Source organism: Neomonachus schauinslandi, chromosome 11 (genome assembly GCF_002201575.2).
Source record: "Neomonachus schauinslandi chromosome 11, ASM220157v2, whole genome shotgun sequence".
NCBI lineage: Eukaryota > Metazoa > Chordata > Mammalia > Carnivora > Phocidae > Neomonachus > Neomonachus schauinslandi.
The window spans coordinates 100,679,588-100,696,871 of NC_058413.1; the positions used below are offsets into that span (position 1 = coordinate 100,679,588).

The following is a 17,284-nucleotide window of genomic DNA, read 5'->3' on the forward strand; positions in this document are numbered from 1 at the left end:
CTGCCTTCCTCCTTAACGTACATTAACTGAATTCCCACTTCGTGGCAGGCCCTGAGCTAGGCTCTGGGACCCTAGACCAGTGAGGAAGGGCAGAGAGAAAGAGAAGTAAATGAGCACAATATAGGGTCACAACAGGTGCCTTATAGATTGAAGACAGCTTCTTGGAGAAGTGACATCTAAGCTGTGTCTTAGGAGTCAGCTACATGGGGGAAAGGACAGCAGATGCAAAGTTTCTGTGGAACGAGAGCACGTTAAGGCCCAGAGGACTGGCATGTGTGTTACTATGACCGAGTTCCACTGTAGAGGGAATCATGCTGGCAGGTGTGGATGGAGAGGTGAGGAAGGGTGAGGGCACAGAGGATTTTGTGGGCCGTGCCATAGGACTTTGGATTTTTCTTAAAGAGTAGGAAGTTTCATTGGGTACTTTATTTATTTTTTTTTCTAAAGATTTTATTTATTTAACAGAGAGAGACATAGCGAGAGCAGGAACACAAGCAGGGGGAGTGGGAGAGGGAGAAGCAGGCTTCCCGCAGAGCGGGAAGCCCGATGTGGGACTCGATCCCAGGACCCTGGGATCATGACCTGAGCCGAAGGCAGACGCTTAACGACTGAGCCACCCAGGTGTCCTCATTGGGTACTTTAAAAATGGGGTGAGCCTTCTCATGTTTGAATTGTAGGAGGATTGCTCTGGCTTGGACATTGAGTGGAGATAAGATGCTAGAGGAGGGAGCTGACTTGTTGGGTAGTAGTGGTTATCACTCTTATTTTCCAAATGAGAAAATTGAAGTTTGGAGAGGTGTTGAGTTAAGTTCACATAGTAGGCTGCAGACCTAGCTTTGAACTGCTGGTCCGGTATTTCTTCCAAGATCTTATTTTCCATTACTCTTCTTCATGGCTCATGAGCATCAGGCAACATATAGCGTCCTCTGCTCTATGCTTTCCCACCCCCATGCCTTTGCCTCTTCAACTGCCTGGAATACCCAATGCCCATATATGTCCGTTCAAGCCCTATTCATCTATAAGGGACTGTCTCAGGCTGTCTTTTCTAGGAAGCCTGTTTTGATCTCCCAGTGAGAAGTAACCTCTCCTTCTTTCTTCTGTCACTTAACATGTTCTGTCTTTTTTTTTTTTAACATATCAGGACCCGACTGCAAATTCTCTGGGGCAGTTAGGGAGTGTTCCATGTTGATTTATTTTGAACTCCCTATAGTGTCCCCCACTGTGGCCCAGCCACTTGGGCTAAATCTTATTTACTGGATAAATGAATGGATGGTGCATTGGGCAGGGGGACTTCCTCTGAGACAGGAGAGAATGAAGAAGGCTGGGATCTAGAGGCCTGAGGAGGGATGTTGAGAGATTCAGCAGATGCCCTTGATGGTTGTGGGAGGCCAGGGAAGGGAGTGGTGAGGAGTGTGGGCTTCTGAGTTGGCCCAGTCTGGGTTTGAATACCCACTCTGGTGCTTACTGGCTGTGTGAGAATAAGGTGGGTGGGGTTAGGGGTTCCAGGAGAGCAGAGAGGGCCTGGAGGGGCATCAGTAGGAACACACAGAGTCTCCAAGATGAAAAAAAAAAAGGCAGTGAATGCACAGCTGAGGTTAGAGAGTGGGGTCTTGTAGTGGGCTGATCTTCTCCTTTTGGTGTGGGGATCCTGAGTGACTGACAGTTATTTCCCCAGAGCCTGATGCCGGATGGCCAACCCCACATGGAGGCTCAGGATGCAGAGGAGGGCCCAGGACCTGAGATCTTCAAAGCAAAGCTGAGAGACCCACTGCGGAGGCCCGAGGCCCAGCAGCAACCCAGTAGGCCAGACTGGGCTATAGGGGAATGACAGGGTGGGGACAGCGACTGGGTAATCTTCCTACATCCCCCAGATCCTTCTTGAGAGAGGCCCCAGTGGCTGATGGCGAGAGGCTGCCTCACTGTTTATCCCAGACCTGCTTTTGCTCTGTTTCCAGTTTGGGGGTTGAGTGGGCTCTGGGGGCCTCAGTGGGGATGGGGTGGGTGGGGGGGGGGTGGCAGGTGCAGTGGGGCAGACTCCTGCCACAGCCCCGTGGCTGCCTGGCCCCATGGTGGGGCTTCGGGCAGAGTGAGGCTGGCAGGCAGGAACAGGGCACACAGACTCCTCTGCCCTGTCCCGCAGGCTCTCGGACAGGGCGCCAGTGCTCAGAGTGGTGCTGCTGTGCAGGGCTGGGAGCCCTGGCGCTGCTGGCTGGTGTGAGCGTCGGCTCCTGGCTTCTCGGTCAGTGCTGGGACCCTTCAGCGCTCCGGGGAGGGCCAAAGAACAGGGTCTGGGGCGTCCTTGCGGGAAGAGACAAGCAGATGTAAAAGGCAGCCGGGACCTGTCTTTCTCATCTACTCTGAACTGACAGCAGGGAGAAGGGAGGGACTTAGGCTCTGCGTGCAGAATGCTTTAGTCCTACCGTGGGAAGTGAAAGGTACTTGAGTGGATGACCCAGGGAGGCCCAAGTCGAACTTTCTCTAGAAGTCTTTCCCAGTCAGAGGGAGAGAGACAGGGACAGGGAGAGAGAGTGTGTGCTGAGCCCCTCAGGCGGGTGGGGGCCCGCCTGAGGCTGGGTGGCCGAGGGGGAGTCCCCAGGCAGCTGCTTTTGTCTCCCTCTGTTGCAGGGGTCTTGTTCTGCCCCTTGGCCCTCTCATGTGGGAATCCCTCCCTTCTCCTAGCCTCTTGTCTGTGACCCTCTCCCTGTCCTTGTCCTCTGAAGTGCTGTATCTGTGGCCAGTGGCCTCTCAGCCCGCTGCCGGAACCTTGCAGGATGAGGAGATCCCTTTGAGCTGCTCCGAGGCCAGCGGTGAGGAAGCCCTACTCCCCATGCTTCCCAGAGCAGGTGGGCCACCCCCCCAAGCCTACGGACTGCCCCCCCCAGCCCTGAGCCCCTTCAAAGCTCTGGGACCCCCACTTCTGGCCAGGGACAAGAGGACCAGAATGAAGGGCCCTGACATCACTGCCAGCATCTGGGTCTCCTCCTCTGGCAGGAAGGGAGCGACGTGGTTCAGCCTTGAAAAGTCCATCTCAGATTTGGAGCTTTCAGCACTCCCTGGGGGACTGTCTTGATCCCTAGCTGGGGCAAGGCCAGGAGCCCAGGCTGGAGGAGGGGTGGCAACTTGCCATTTGAGGCCGAGTGAGCCAGCAGGATGGGAAGGGGGAACCGGTGTGTGTGGGGAGCCGGGGTGGAGCCAGCAGGGTTCCCCACCCACTCCACATTGCCCACCCCCCACCCCACCCCCTTCTCATTGTCCTCTCCCTGCCAAACGTGAGTCAAGGATCAGGAGATTAGGTGCCCGGGCAGGGGCTGGAATCAGTCATAGAAGTTACAGTCAACGTGGAGCCTGCTTTTGCCAGCTGTGTGACCTTGGGCAACACTGCTTCTCGGAACTTCCGTTTCCTTCTCTACAAAATGGAGATGCAACTATTTATTACATAAAGTTGTAAGAATAGGGGCGCCTGGGTGGCTCAGTCGTTAAGCGTCTGCCTTCGGCTCAGGTCATGATCCCAGGGTCCTGGGATCGAGCCCTGCATTGGGCTCCCTGCTCCGCGGGAGGCCTGCTTCTCCCTCGCCCACTCCCCCTGCTTGTGTTCCTGTTCTCACTGTCTCTCTCTGTCATATAAATAAATAAAATCTTAAAAAAAAAAAGTTGTAAGAATAGTATGAGCTAATGTATAAAAGAGCCTAGCACAGAGCCTGGAGAAAGCAGATGCTCAGTGGTAACCATCACTATTATTACCACAAGATACGACACTGGGAGACCCGGACTTAAGTCCTGGATCCATCATGTGCAGACTCTGTGATAGGGGGCAGGTCGCTTAACCTCCATGCCTTAGTTTCCCCTCTGCAGCATGGGAGGATGGTCATACTCACCCCACAGGGTTGCTGTGACAATGAGCGACAGAGCACGTTTAAAAGCACTTGGTTAAACACCAAACTGGAATGCAGCACTATAAATAGGGGCTATTTTGTTCTCAGAACTGGCCTGATGCCCTGGGGGACAGGGAGCCTGACACTGTGTGACCCAGATGCTGTCTTGAGGCCTCTTCAAGCCCCCGCATGGCCAGGTCCAGCTCCCCCTGCCCAACCTGCCCCTCCACCCTACAGCAGGTAGGATGTGACTTCCATGCCGTGCCTTCAGTATCTTTCAGAATAAACACTGAGGACTTCTTGCTGGAAGTACAGGTGAGGGCACAGCCAGACTGGCTCCTGGTCTGCCACGAGGGCTGGAGCTCTGCCCTGGGGGTGCGGATCTGCCAGAGCCTTGGGCATCTCAGGTAACTGGGGCCAGGTGGAGGGCGGGTGGTGGTGGAGAAAGGGGAGTCGGAGACCTCTATTTGCCTGTCCCCGTCAAAGTGCTCAGGAACTGGCAAGAGGTCATTTTGGCCGTGTCCTGGCCTCTGGGCATGGTGGGGCCCCAGTTCATTTCTCTCCTTTGAGCATCCCTGCTTTTTAACAAATATGAATCCCAGAAAAGGTCATTGTCAAAGTCTTGCTCCATGACCGTACTGCTAGGAGGACGGTATCTCATGCACATCTTGGTCATGATTATGTACCATTTCCCGTGCTGCAGTAAACCGGTTTCCTCCTGTTCTGTTCCCCTCTTCCACCAAGACTCACTCACCACAAGAGAGTGAACCTGTCTGACACCAAGCTCAACAGCTCCCGGGGGTTTGCTCAGCTCCCTCCCAGACTGGAAGGCCTCCTGGAGGAGGTGTGGCTGCCCAGGTAGGGCTTCTGAGGAGGTTGAGTGGGATCCCTTACTTCTGGTGAACAGTTTAGCAAAAATCTTCGGGTCATGGGAGCGTGGTGGTGAGGACACTGGCCATGTGAGATAGGACACAGAGGAACAGTTCCCAGTCAGAAATCACAAACTCAGTTCACGTGAGTGGGGACTGACTCTGCCAGGAGAGCCAGAGCCCTGTGGGTTTGGGACACGAAAGGGATCAAGGCATTGGGCTGCTGGGGCCAGAGATGAGTAGGAGAGAGAAGAGGACTTTGGTCCAGCAGGAATTGAGGTTTTGCTAGGAAGGAGGAGGGGGAGAGGAGAGCAAGGAAGGGGCTGGAGAGAGAGAACGGAGTAAGCCCTGGAGGGGCATGCGGTGAAGTGTGCTATTCTTCATTCATTCCCTTATCCATTTACTGAACATAGGTTCATTCAGGGGCCCTTAGCGGGCCCAGCTGGACTTCCCATCTACAAATACTGGATTTGGGCCCTGCTCAAGACAACCCTCAAGGGCCATGACCTCCTGCTGGTGCTCTGGGGTGATGGGACAGAGTAGCACTGCTGTCCTAGAGACCTGTTAATGAGGAGGGCCCTAGGGGCTTGGATGGAGGCAGGACACAGATGGGGGGCTGCACCGGAGGCCTCTTCTCTCTCCACCAGACAACTGTCCCTAGCCTCCATGGCCTTGGGTGGGCCCCTGCCCTGCTTCTTGCTGCCACCTCTGTTTTGTAGGAACAGCTGTACTTCCGGCCAGATTGTTTCCCTCAGATGCTCTGGTGAGTCATATCCAGGCATATCCGGAAAGGTGGCAGTGGGAAGAAGGAGTCTCCCCGCTGTCCTGAGTGTGGTGAGCCCCACAGAGAGACTCAGCTTGGTCTGGGGTGGGGTTCCTTGCCCACCTGCCTCTCTGCCTGCTCGTCCCCTTCTGCCCCAACAAAGCCCTGTCCAAGCCTCTGTCCTGTCCCCTACCAGCCCCTGATCCGGGCGGGTCATCTCCTTGCTTCACTTCCTGGCACTACCTGACATGAATTCTGAAGCTCCTGCCCCCTTTCATCTAGAGAGCCCCAAAGGGATTTCTGTTGGCTGCTAACCGGTTAGCACCTTCAGGAGACTAAGGAAGGGGACAAACTGGGGGCCACATGGGAGACAATCTGTGGAAATTCTATCATCTGACCCCCCACCCCCAATCATCTATGCATCTCTTCCTCTTTCCTCTTCCATGCATCCATCCACACACCAACATTTTGATCCCTCCTGTGGGACAGGCTTTTCGTGAGGTGTTGGGGACACCTCCACGGACACTGTAGGTGTGGTCGCAGCTCTCAGTGAGCTTGCAGCCTGATGGGGCAGCCACACCCCGATGTGTAATTGGCACTTCGACCATCCTATCCCCCAAGCTTAAGGCCAGGAGTAATAAATGAGAGCTATCCACACTGGGCCACGCTCCCCGAGGTTAGGACCATGCTGGCTCCCACCTGTCTTCTGGCTCACCATCTCCCCTGTGCTTTTCTGTTTGCAGAGTGTGGGGCCGGGCCCCTGGCCTCCCGGATAGTCGGCGGGCAGGCCGTGGCTCCTGGGCGCTGGCCCTGGCAGGCCAGTGTGGCCCTGGGCTCCCGGCACACGTGCGGGGGCTCCGTGCTAGCCCCGCGCTGGGTGGTGACGGCCGCTCACTGTGTGCACAGGCAAGTCTCAGGGGCTGCTGGCGAGGAGAGAGCCTCAGCGGCCTTTTCTGTTTGGCCCTTGGTATGTCCCATATAACATGTCCACGTCGGACTGTCTGCCTCCCCGCGTCCATTCTGAGAGGCACGGACTGTGCAGTTCTCCCCGTCCCGCACCAAGAACAGCTCTGTACGAATAGCAGCAATAGCACAAAGATTGGTTCTTTGTATTTCCTCAGTTTTGAAGGTTTTCGAAGCCTTTCCCATTCACAGCACTCTGTGCTTCTTAATGTTTATCACAACTGTAATTAAATCACCTTCCGTGTAATTATTTGTTTAATGTCTTTCTTCCCCTTTAGACTGGAAGCTCCATGGGAACAGAGACTCTCAGTCTTGTTTACCACTGAGTCTCTTTGTTGATTTTCCCACTGCCATGTCCCCCTGGTCTAGAACAGTCCTGGCAGATAATAGGTGCTTCATAAATACTGCTTGGAGCAGTGTAGGAATGAATGATGAGTGAATGAGCTCTTTGGACCTCTCCTTTTGGTGGCGGGCAGGGCAGATAGCGTACTGCTCGGAGACTGAGGCTGGGAGAGGTGAGGTGACTTCCCCACGATCACAGGTAGTAGGTGGAGAGACAGGACTCATAGAAGTTTTTCTGACTTGCAGTTAGGATATCACACAAGCCCCTTTGATGTTTGTTATAAAACATGGAGGAGCATTATTCAGGACAGAGGGGAAGGGAGTTGCAGATCACCCACAGTGTCTTCCTTCTCTGGCTGGTGTAGAGCATTTATTAAGCACCTACTGCATGCCTACTATCTTGGCAGCTGCTGCAGGGATACTAGGAGGCACGGTCCTGGGTTCTGGGAGCTCCCAGCCTGGTGATGGGGGCATCCATTAATGGCTTCTCTGGCCAGCTTCCCCCACCTGCCACCTCACTTAGGTCAGCCTCTTCTGCCCCGTCCTTCCCTGGGCTCAACATGGCTTCTATGTGCAGTTTTAGGCTATCCCGCCTGTCCAGCTGGCGGGTCCATGTGGGGCTGGTCAGGCACAGTGCCGTCAGGCCCCACCAGGGGGCTATGGTGGAGAGGATCATCCCTCACCCTCTCTACAGCACCCAGAATCACGACTATGACATCGCCCTCCTGCAGCTCCGGACGCCGCTCAACTTCTCAGGTGAGGCGCTGGCCAGGGGTGAGCAAGCTGCGCGCTGTGGTGAGCGAGGCAGGCCCTGGGGGGCGGGTGGGGGCTGAGGGGAGAGCTCATTTCTGAGGTTCCCTCCCAGGGCCGTAAACCTTAACACATTCAGTTCATTTGGTGACCACAGTGAACTTTGGCATCGCCTGGACCTAAGCTTGCACCAACTCTTGTGGAGGCTCTTTTGGGGACAAAGTTTCTGGCCCTTTGCATAGCTGGGCTGCAAGTGGGACTTGCCTCAACGTCCCCAGCAGAGCTTCCTTGTTGCTCCATCTACCAACGGGCTGCTCCGCCCCTCACCCCAGGCTGGCCCCAGGTCCCAGCCACCATGTGACATGTTACAGTTAATAAGCTTTATTTTCCCAAATGTCTTTCCTTCAGTCCTTGTAAGAGCCCTGACAGGTAGATGAGGCAGGTATAAAGAGGGAAGGACAATGACGTTTAGTGAGGAAAGTGACTCTCTGCAAGATCACACAGCAAAACTTCCAGAGCCTGGTGTCCTGACTCCGGGGTCCGGCTTCTCCACAGCAGCTGCTCTTGAAAGCAACCCCCCCCGCCCCAGCATGCACGTGTGCCTCCATGCTCACCGACAAACACACACGCGCGCTCACACGTGCACACACTGGCTCATGCTGTCTTCACACAAGTACGCATGCACACACGCTCACACACGCTCTGTGCTCCTCCCTCCAGTCACCTGTAGCCTTGGGTTTCCCAAATCACAGTTGTTGCTCCATGCCCTTCACAAATTTTACCATGTATGTGTACCTTCTGAACTGTGGCTCAGCAGTTAGTATTTCTCGAGTGACTTAAGTACATTTGAAAGGGGAACTTTGAGTTATGACCTAACTGGAGAACCCATATTACTTGTAGCGAATAGGTAACAACCGTAAAAATACCGAGCGAAAACAAGACAGTGTTCAAGTTCCAGCTAGCTGCCCTCTGCAGATCTGCTGCGCCCAGGCCTGCTGTTTGTGTTTAGGTGGAGGTTGGCAGGCACTGGATGGAATTTTTGTCCTGGATGCACTTGGAGGGACGGAAAGAACCCTAAGAAGGGAATTCTCTTTCCCCATGTACATCAGTGCTTATTTAATGGCATGTCTATGTGCTACTGTAGAACAAGTTTGGGGCCCGACCCCGTAGGACTTGCCACACACTTTTGGAAACAAGGCCCCAAGAGGGATCAAACACCCTTAGGAAAATCCAAAATGAGTCCTCATTAGGAGAAGTTGGGCGCAAAGGCCCAGAAGAAATTCCCATTCTCCCTCAGTGCCCAGGCCAGGGGGTGTGCAGCGTGTCCATTGCCCAACCTAGAAGGCATCACGCACGCGGCAGTGTATACGTTGTCCTCCGTGTCAGCGGTGACCTCCCTGCCGATGTGGTATAGTGCGCGGCCTGCACAGCCTTATGGGAGGCCTGGCTGGTAGAGGCGGGGAGCCAGGACTGCTGGAGAGGGAGTGAGGAGGACCTTCCAGTCCTGGTTCTTCCCCCAGGCTGAGGGTGAGGTGGTGGGGAAGGGAAGCTGAGCCCGAGTGGGGCCCAGGACCACCCGCTTCTCCACAGATAACGTGGGTGCTGTGTGCCTGCCAGCCGAGAAGCAAGATTTTCCAAGGGGCTCACGGTGCTGGGTGTCTGGCTGGGGCCACACCGACCCCAGACACAGTGAGTCAGCTCCCAGGCCCCCGGGGAAAAGAGGGGTGGGGGGGCTAGGGGGACACTGTCCCCAAGATGAGGCCCCTCTCTCTCCCACCTCCACCTCCCCCGGCCAAATGGCGGTGCCAGCCCCCTTTTACTCTGGTATCACTGTTGGCCAGACCTAGGAGCCCTGGTCTCCCTGGCCTGGGTCTTTCTGGGAGAACGTTCCCTGAGTTTCCACTGAAGCCACTCCATCCCAGGAGTGCTGTGGCCTTGGCATTGGGGGGGCATATCGCTCTTACGTCTGATGGACCCGTGCCTCCTTCCCAGGGTCCGCAGCTCCCACCTTGGGCTCCCCTCTTTGGGTCTCATGTCTCCAGGGCCTCTAACCACCTTCCCTCTTGCTGCTGTGTCTTCCTGGCCTTGCTTTGTGCCCCGCGGCCTGGCTCTGTGTCCCTCCATCTCCACGTGTACCTCCTGCAGCCCACAAGTCAGATACGCTCCAGGACACGGTGGTGCCCCTGCTCAGCACCCAGCTCTGCAACAGCTCTTGCATGTATAGTGGGGCACTCACCCCCCGCATGCTGTGTGCTGGCTACATGGACGGGAGGGCTGATGCGTGCCAGGTACAGCAGGGAGGGGGACTGTAGTGGAGGGCAGGAACGGAGGGACCTGTGGTGGCTTGGCCCCTGCTCTGAGCTGCCACTCTAGGAGGAGGGGTGCCTAGGCAAGTCGAGTAGCGTGCTAAGGATTTAGGGAGGAGTGAGGCAAGCGGAGATCCCATGCTGGAAGCAGCAGGGGCAGGGAACAGAGGCTCAGCTCCCTCCACCAGGAAGGGCTAACGGCCTCTTTCTCGGTGTCTCTGTGTCCTCAGGGTGATAGCGGGGGCCCCCTGGTGTGCCTGGACGTGGGCACCTGGCACTTGGTGGGGGTGGTCAGCTGGGGCCGTGGCTGTGCAGAGCCCAATCACCCGGGCGTCTACGCCAAGGTTGCTGAGTTCCTGGACTGGATCCATGACACTGCAAGGGTGAGTGTGGGGGCAGGGGTGGGGCGGTCGGGTTTGTAAAGGACCCAACCCTTGGAAACTGTGACCCTCACCTCTTAGGCCTGGACCCTGCTTGGGGCTGGAGAATGGGGAGGAGGAAGTGATGCTTGTAACACTGAATCCATTGGATTTCTCTGGATTTAAGTGTTAACTAGGTAGGAGTAGACCTGGCTGTGTAGCCCAGATCCGCCATTTACTCTGTGAGCTTTGGCAAATTCCTAACCTTGGCAAGCTTCAGTTTCCTGGTAATAGCACCACGGCTACCTGTGGGGAGTGATCCTGTGATGAGTGAATGATGTAAGACTACGAGGAGCAGCGAGCTGCCCAGTGCTAGCTAGGCTTGCAGAGAGTGCTCCGCGTGTTATTCATATGCGTGTTTGCTCCTGGTTTCTAAGGCAGTTAAGAGTGCCTGCATTCCCTGCACTATGGAGAGAGCTCGGCATTTAGCGGTTTGCGTTCAGCAAGGGATTAATTCTTGTGCGACACTGGGCAAGGCCCTCAACTTCATCTGTTCACTGGGAAGGCCGAGTAAGAGAATGTGTACGGAAACAGGTTATGTGTATAAAGAACTTTACAAATGCAGGGCGTGATGAAGAAAAGCATCTTTCTGCAGGGTTGGACACAGACACAGGTGGTAGGTAATAAATTTTAGAGTTTACAGGGGACATATGCACCCGCCCTCTCATTCAAGCCTTACAGAAAACCTCAAGAAGCAGATATTTTTAGCTGCATTTGATAGAAGTAGAAATCAAGGTTCCAAATGGTGAAGTGATTTACTAAAATGAACGTTACTGGGCTGGTAGGTGGTTGGGCCACGCTGTGGGTCTGGCTCCTTCCTCTGTCAGCCCAGGACTCCCTCCCTGGTCCTGCCTACAGCCTCGTGCTTCCTGGGTCTCTGGCAGGTCCACTAGATGGAGAAGCGGCAGCCTCAGATGCAGAAGGCACGGACCTCCTACCACACAAGACAGTCACCACCCACGGGCCAGCCTCCAGGGAGGGCCTCTCCCCTCCCAGGGCCCTGATTTTGAGCCCCTCTTTCTCACCAGAGAGCCTCAGTAACAGGAGAGCGGGTGGGGCTGGGCTGGGAAGATGGGGGAGCTGGGGGGTATGGGGAAGGAGTGAGAGAGGAAGAGGTGGCTGGCAGCAGCTCGGTGCCTGCCCTTCTGCCCTCTCCTCCCCCCCGCCCAGCCCCACCTTTTTGTACGCATCTTTTGGGAGGATGCTCAGGGATGCCCTGTGATCAACTCTCTCCAAGTGCTCTCAGGTAGGGCAGGTGCTTCTCTAGAGGAGCCCCTGGCTCAAGGCAGGGCCAAGTCCGTGGAGTCAAGGATCCTCCTGACTCTGCAGTCATTCTCACCTACGGCCTATTCCCGCCTGGCTCTGGCTGGCCCTGCTGGGGCGGCGGGGCCCTGTAAGAAGTGCTCTGGTTGGCGCTGGGATAGGGCGTTGGTTTAAAAATGACAATCAGTGAACTGGTCCAAGGAGCGCTGTTATTAAAGTGAAGTGATGTATGGTCTCGGTCTGCCGCTCATTCTCAGTCTCTCTTTCTGTCTCTCTCTCATACACACATATACACTCCCTCCCTCTCATACTCTCTCACTCTCTCTCTCTCTCACACACACACACACACACACACACGCTAAGGGATAGAATTAAAATTTTCCTTCTATACATATTTCTTAAAGCTCTGGAACAGACTTCTGCTCATCTCTCTAGAATTTTGGCATTCACTTATTTAATTCTTTACATCTCTTAAATCCACACAGCGCGATCTGCAGCACACAGCCGCGGCTGTTTGGGTGGGCTGCTTCCATAGGCCTGAGTGCAGTTACGTTAGTGCTCTCTTAGGAGGTTCTGGCTTCCCAAGACCCGTGTCTCCTGAGCTCCTGTCTCAGCTCTGGGCCTTCCATCTTGGGAGATTTCTTTCTGAGTTTATGCCCAGTTAGCATTTTCCTGGTTCAGCTTCTCCCCAACTCTCTCCTCTCTAGCAATTAAAATGCACTTGGCATCTTGTTTCTAAAAACTGCAATGAATTTTTTATGGCGCTTACCCAAGGAAATGCAATTAGCACAACACAACTTTTTTCCTGAGTTTATCAGCAATTTTTTTTTTTTGAGGGGTTGTACAAATGAATATTCATTCCTGGAGGGCCTGCTCCCTTTCCATGAAGTGCACTAAAAACATAAGGGCCTCAATTAACTGTCGCTCTATCACCTGGGAGGAGGTTGCTGGGAGCCTGCTCTCAAACCCCAGAAGCAGCATGGGAGAGGCTGGGGTGGGTGGCAAATAGCCTCACCCTGTGTTCATAGACCTGCAGCCCCTTCCCTGAGCTCGAGCATTTACTCCCTGACTCTGGTAAGCCCCCATCCCCAGAGGGAGTTTCAGGACAGCTTATTCCCCTGGGCAGGGAAGAGTTACCAGCAAATCCATCAACTGTGATCTTCGTGGTGTTTCCCATGTCACCCAGGAGCATTGGCTTATTTAAAGGGAGGTTTTTATTTATCATAGTCATTAGAGCCGGTTAATAATCAGTAACATTTGGATATTAGTTTATCGACGCTGTTCATGTGTATCTCACTTAGATCTCATAATAGCTACGCAGTGAAGATATGATGATCACTGTGCCCATTTTATAGGCAAGAAAATCAGTTCAGAAAGATTAAGTATCTCCCCAAGACCCGCCATGAGTAAGTGCCAGGGAACCCTGGGGCTTTTTACTCATCCCCATTGGTGTTTTGCACGTGGATGACGAGATGGTCCAGTGTTGCACAGAAGTGTAGACTTGGAAGGTGCTTTATCACCTAGTTGAGTTGCCTGCCTACAAGAATGCATTGCCATCCCTGCTTTTTATAGGTGAGGTAAAGCAAAACCTGGGAAATTAAGTGGCTCCTGCCAGAGACCCTTCTTAGGCAATATTCTTACAGATTGCCAGTTCTCCGTGAGATTCACAAATGAGTATCTTCCACAGGAGGACGATAAAGAGAACCCTAACTAGAGAATTTGCTAATAGTGGTTCCCTGTTTACCTACACAAGCTCCTAGTATCTTTTGCCAGTCGAATCTGCAGACTCAGAGGCTCCCACCTGCCCTTCCTTTGTTAGCACCTGCCAGTCCAGCTCTTAGGAAAGTGAGGAGGTGTGCTGGGGTGGGGGCCAGCTGCCGGAGTGCAGGGGTAGAGCTGGGGGCAAGGAAAGGTGGGAAGATTCAGGTCCAGAAGGATTTTAATGGGGACCAGCTGGGTGCCCAGCTGCATTGAGCTCTGTAGGGAATGCAGAGGTAGAGAAGCCTGACTGCCTTATTGGAGCGATGAGGCTTATTTGCATAAATTACAGTAGCCAGCCAGGCACAGGGCTACATGGCGAGGCAGCGATTGCTAAGGGAGCTCCGAGGGGCTATCGTGGAATAAGTCAGGGCATTTCTGTGCAGGAAACCCGTCTCTCCTGTCCAAGGATTCCGTGTCCCACCTGCCTGGGCAGAGCTGGCGAGCCCCCTGGGACTTCCCAAGCAGGTCGCTCCTGGCTGCCATGCCCAGCATTTCCTCCTTCTCTCTTCTACTCCTTCTCTGTGCTTTTGGGGTCTGGAGGGTACAGTGGGGGTGCAGGCTTTCTCTCCTTGTTAGACCTTTTACTTTTGGAAGTGCTGGGCTCACCCGTAATAGGACAAACCTGGAAATGCTATCAGTGCTAAAAGCTGGTACAGGAGCTGCTGGGAGATGATTTTCCCCAGTCTCTCCATTGATTTCTGTGCTCTGCCCTCTCCTGGCCATGCACTGAGGACCCTCCTGGCTACTCAAGAGAGAGCCCAGCTACACCTGCTGCCACTATTCAGCCTCTCCCGGCATCCCTCGTCCGGATACCCCTCCCCCGCCCCCCACCTCGCTACTCAGACACATCAGAATGCACTTTGGGTATGCCTCCCCCTCGGGACTCTGCTTCCTGCTAACCGATTGGAGCCCAGCGTTGTTAATGGCTGCTTGAACTGTCTTAAATACCACCACCTCTAGAAAGTTCCTAGTAGCGGATGGGGAGTAGCGTCCTGCTCCTGAGGGCAAGGCTGGTCTTTCTTACATATTCCAAGACCTGGAAAGTGAGATGTGGAGCAGCCAGGCACCCTCTGTAGACTTATAGCACTCCAGGGGCCCCAGGGACAGAGCAGTCCCAGGGAATCTACTGGAAGGTTTCCGTCTGGACTTGGTGCTGGAGCAGACCAAGCTGGGGACTCAGACAGAATGGAGAGAGCAATTCTGGCTCCAGAAGATGCCGATCTTCCACTTGTGTGCCTCTCTCAGAGCAGCGTGTGAGCTCTAGGAAAGCAGGGGCTTTCACGGGGACTGGGCTCACCTTCTGAGCCTCCTCCCTTCCAAGGAATCTTTGGCTTTGGCATCTGATGGGGTAGAGTCCCAATCTGGGCCTCCAACCACTTAAGAGAGTGCTGCCCTGAGCGAGTGACTCAGCCTCACTTGAACTTGGTCTTCCACCTGTCAAACAGGGAGTCTGGGCCAGGTAGTCTCCACGGGATCTGCCCTCTCAGCTTTAATTCAAACCTCTGTTACCTCCAGAGACATCTGCCCCACGGTGGAGAGCACCATAGCGTGCTGCTGGGCCAGATGTAAAGGACCAAGCATGTTCTGGCTCCTCAGGCCCACACCAGGATAGCACTCACAGCTGCTCTCCCTTGAGGCTTGCCCTCTGGGTCCTGGCGGGGGTGGGGACCACACCCGGCACACAATTTTATTTTATTATTTTTTAAGATATTATTTATTTATTTGACAGAGAGAGACACAGCGAGAGAGGGAACACAAGCAGGGGGAGTGGGAGGGGGAGAAGCAGGCTTCCCGCCAAGCAGGGAGCCCGATGCGGGGCTCGATCCCAGGACCCTGGGATCATGACCTGAGCTGAAGGCAGATGCCCAACCATCTGAGCCACCCAGGTGCCCCAGGCATACAATTTTAAAGCCATTTTTCCCCATGTCCGTCTGTCTGGCATTTGTATCAGGGTGAAGGTTTCCGGGACAGATAGAGCCCCGTGACCTGGCACTGCTCCTTCCTGACATTCGAGGCTCCGTGGAGGGCCTCATGGGCCCCAGCTCCTAAAGACGGTGAGGGAATTTCCTCCCTCCCACAAAGACCATGGACACTTTCCTTCTGCCCCCTTCCTCTTGACAGCTCCTAAGCTGGCCTCAGGACCCCCTCTGCTCCCCAGCCTCTCCCTGTGCATGAGGAGGAGGGGTGAGGAAAGGGTTTGGTTAGCAGAATCATTAACAGGCAGCTTTGGTCCAAACTGTCCTCTGTTCCTGGCCATGTTACCAGGCTCACGGAGGGAGAATCCTTTCCCACGGCCCCTCTGGGTGACCCTACCTTCCCAGTTTGCCTAGGATGGTCCTGGTTTTAACACCGGAAGCCCTATGTCCCCAGAAACCGCTGTCTGGGCAAACCAGGACAGTGGGTCACGCTAAGTCCACTGTATAAAAGGCATTCTGGGGGCGCCTGGGTGGCTCAGTTGGTTAAGCGACTGCCTTCGGCTCAGGTCATGATCCTGGAGTCCCGGGATCGAGTCCCGCATCGGGCTCCCTGCTCGGCAGGGAGTCTGCTTCTCCCTCTGACCCTCCCCCCTCTCGTGCTCTCTCTCTCTCATTCTCTCTCTCAAATAAAAAAAAAAAATCTTTAAAAAAAAAAAAAAAAAAAAAAAAAAAGGCATTCTGTAAAACCTACTGCCCCTCGGCCTCCTCCGTCCTCCTTCAGTCTGACTGGGCTTAAAAGAAACCTGCCCTGGTGACCCAGAGTTGGAGGAAGAGAAGGTTCCTGGGAGTTCTCGAGGTCTGGACTGTTTTGCAGATGCTGCCTTGGTCCTGCTGCCCCAGCTCCTTTCCTGTGGTGGTTCCTCAGATGGCAGCCCGGGCAGCGGTACTTCACCTCGCTAGCCTGGCGCTCCCCGGCCCAGAATTTGGGGGAGGCTAGGAAGGTGAGGTAGATACAGTGCTGCTCCTGGAAGCCATGAATATTGATTTCCCCGTTTCCCCAGGTCTCACTGATTTCTGCTCCCCAGAGCTGGTACAGGGCTCAGCACGTGGTGCTCACTGAGCCCACTCGGGAGGAGGAGAAGGGGGTGCTGTCCCCCTGGGAGGTGGGTGGGCCTCTTCTCCAGCCTCTGCCTCCAGAGGGGATCGGAGAAGAGCAGAGAAGAGACCTCCAGGCTGCTGGAGCCCGCAGGGATTCTGTGGGGTTTGTTTTTCCTCAGCACTGTCTGCAGAGGTGAGGGCATGGAGAAAAGAGTGAGGGAAGATTTACTGTTCCCACCGTTGGCAGTGGCCCTGTGTTTGCGCAGCGGATCTGAGCGAGGAGGGGCTGGAGCAGGTGGGGGCGATGCTGGGACTCAGGCAGGAAGACTTTTGGCAGTCTTTCTGCAAGGACCCTGGGTGGAGCTGCAGGGCAGGCTGTGAGGGGCCATCTAGGCCAACTCTGCAACCACCAGGGGACAGAGTGTCCCCTCCCGGCTCCCACATTCTTGCCTGCGTGAACCCGGAGCAAGCAGCTTGGGTCCAAGAATCTCTACACCCTGGGGCACATGGTGGACCTAAAGGGTGTGCTGACAATGAGGACCCCTCATGGCCCTGGTAATGAGCACAACCAAGAAATGACTTTTATCATGGCCTAGCCCGGTCTGGGGCTTGGTGGGCCTGGGGCTGGAGCTGGGACTTGGAACTTTTCAGCTGAGAGCAGCCTTGGGCAGGGTCCCATGTCACCCCCACGTGCATGTTCAAGGCACTACAACCCATATCTTGGCGACACTGTACTGTTTCTGGGACCAACAAAAGATGGACAATTTTTTATATAGTCAGTCCTAATGGGGTCAAAACTGGTGGTGGGAGTTAGCAGAAGAGAGCAAAGTCTGAGGGGCTGGGGTGGCCCCTGGGAAGTGATATGATCCATATTGTGTGTCCCCTTGTGCCTGTGTGTCTGTGTGTATCTGTGTATGTCTGCATGGGTTTATATGTTTGTGTGTATCTGGGTGGTCTGTGTG

General features: G+C 54.7%; 1 protein-coding gene across 1 annotated transcript; it reads left to right on the forward strand.

The window, feature by feature from the left end:
* The first annotated feature begins 311 nt into the window (after window positions 1-311).
* TMPRSS5 (transmembrane serine protease 5) lies at window positions 312-14,877 on the forward strand. Its single transcript, XM_044919794.1, has 13 exons — window positions 312-335; window positions 1,676-1,799; window positions 2,141-2,239; window positions 2,721-2,843; window positions 4,144-4,279; window positions 4,617-4,730; window positions 5,461-5,504; window positions 6,248-6,410; window positions 7,387-7,565; window positions 9,150-9,248; window positions 9,705-9,847; window positions 10,096-10,248; window positions 14,824-14,877. The coding sequence occupies exons 1-13, from the start codon at window positions 312-314 to the stop codon at window positions 14,875-14,877; spliced, it is 1,455 nt and encodes a 484-aa protein (XP_044775729.1).
* The last annotated feature ends 2,407 nt before the right edge of the window (window positions 14,878-17,284 follow it).

Excerpts from the sequence above, each read along its gene's own strand:
- TMPRSS5 (XM_044919794.1), top strand. The coding sequence starts at position 312 with ATGCTGGCAGGTGTGGATGGAGAG. Across the intron at positions 1,800-2,140 it reads CGAGGCCCAGCAGCAACCCA|GCTCTCGGACAGGGCGCCAG; the intron begins GTAGGCCAGACT and ends CCTGTCCCGCAG. Across the intron at positions 4,731-5,460 it reads GAGGAGGTGTGGCTGCCCAG|GAACAGCTGTACTTCCGGCC; the intron begins GTAGGGCTTCTG and ends TCTGTTTTGTAG.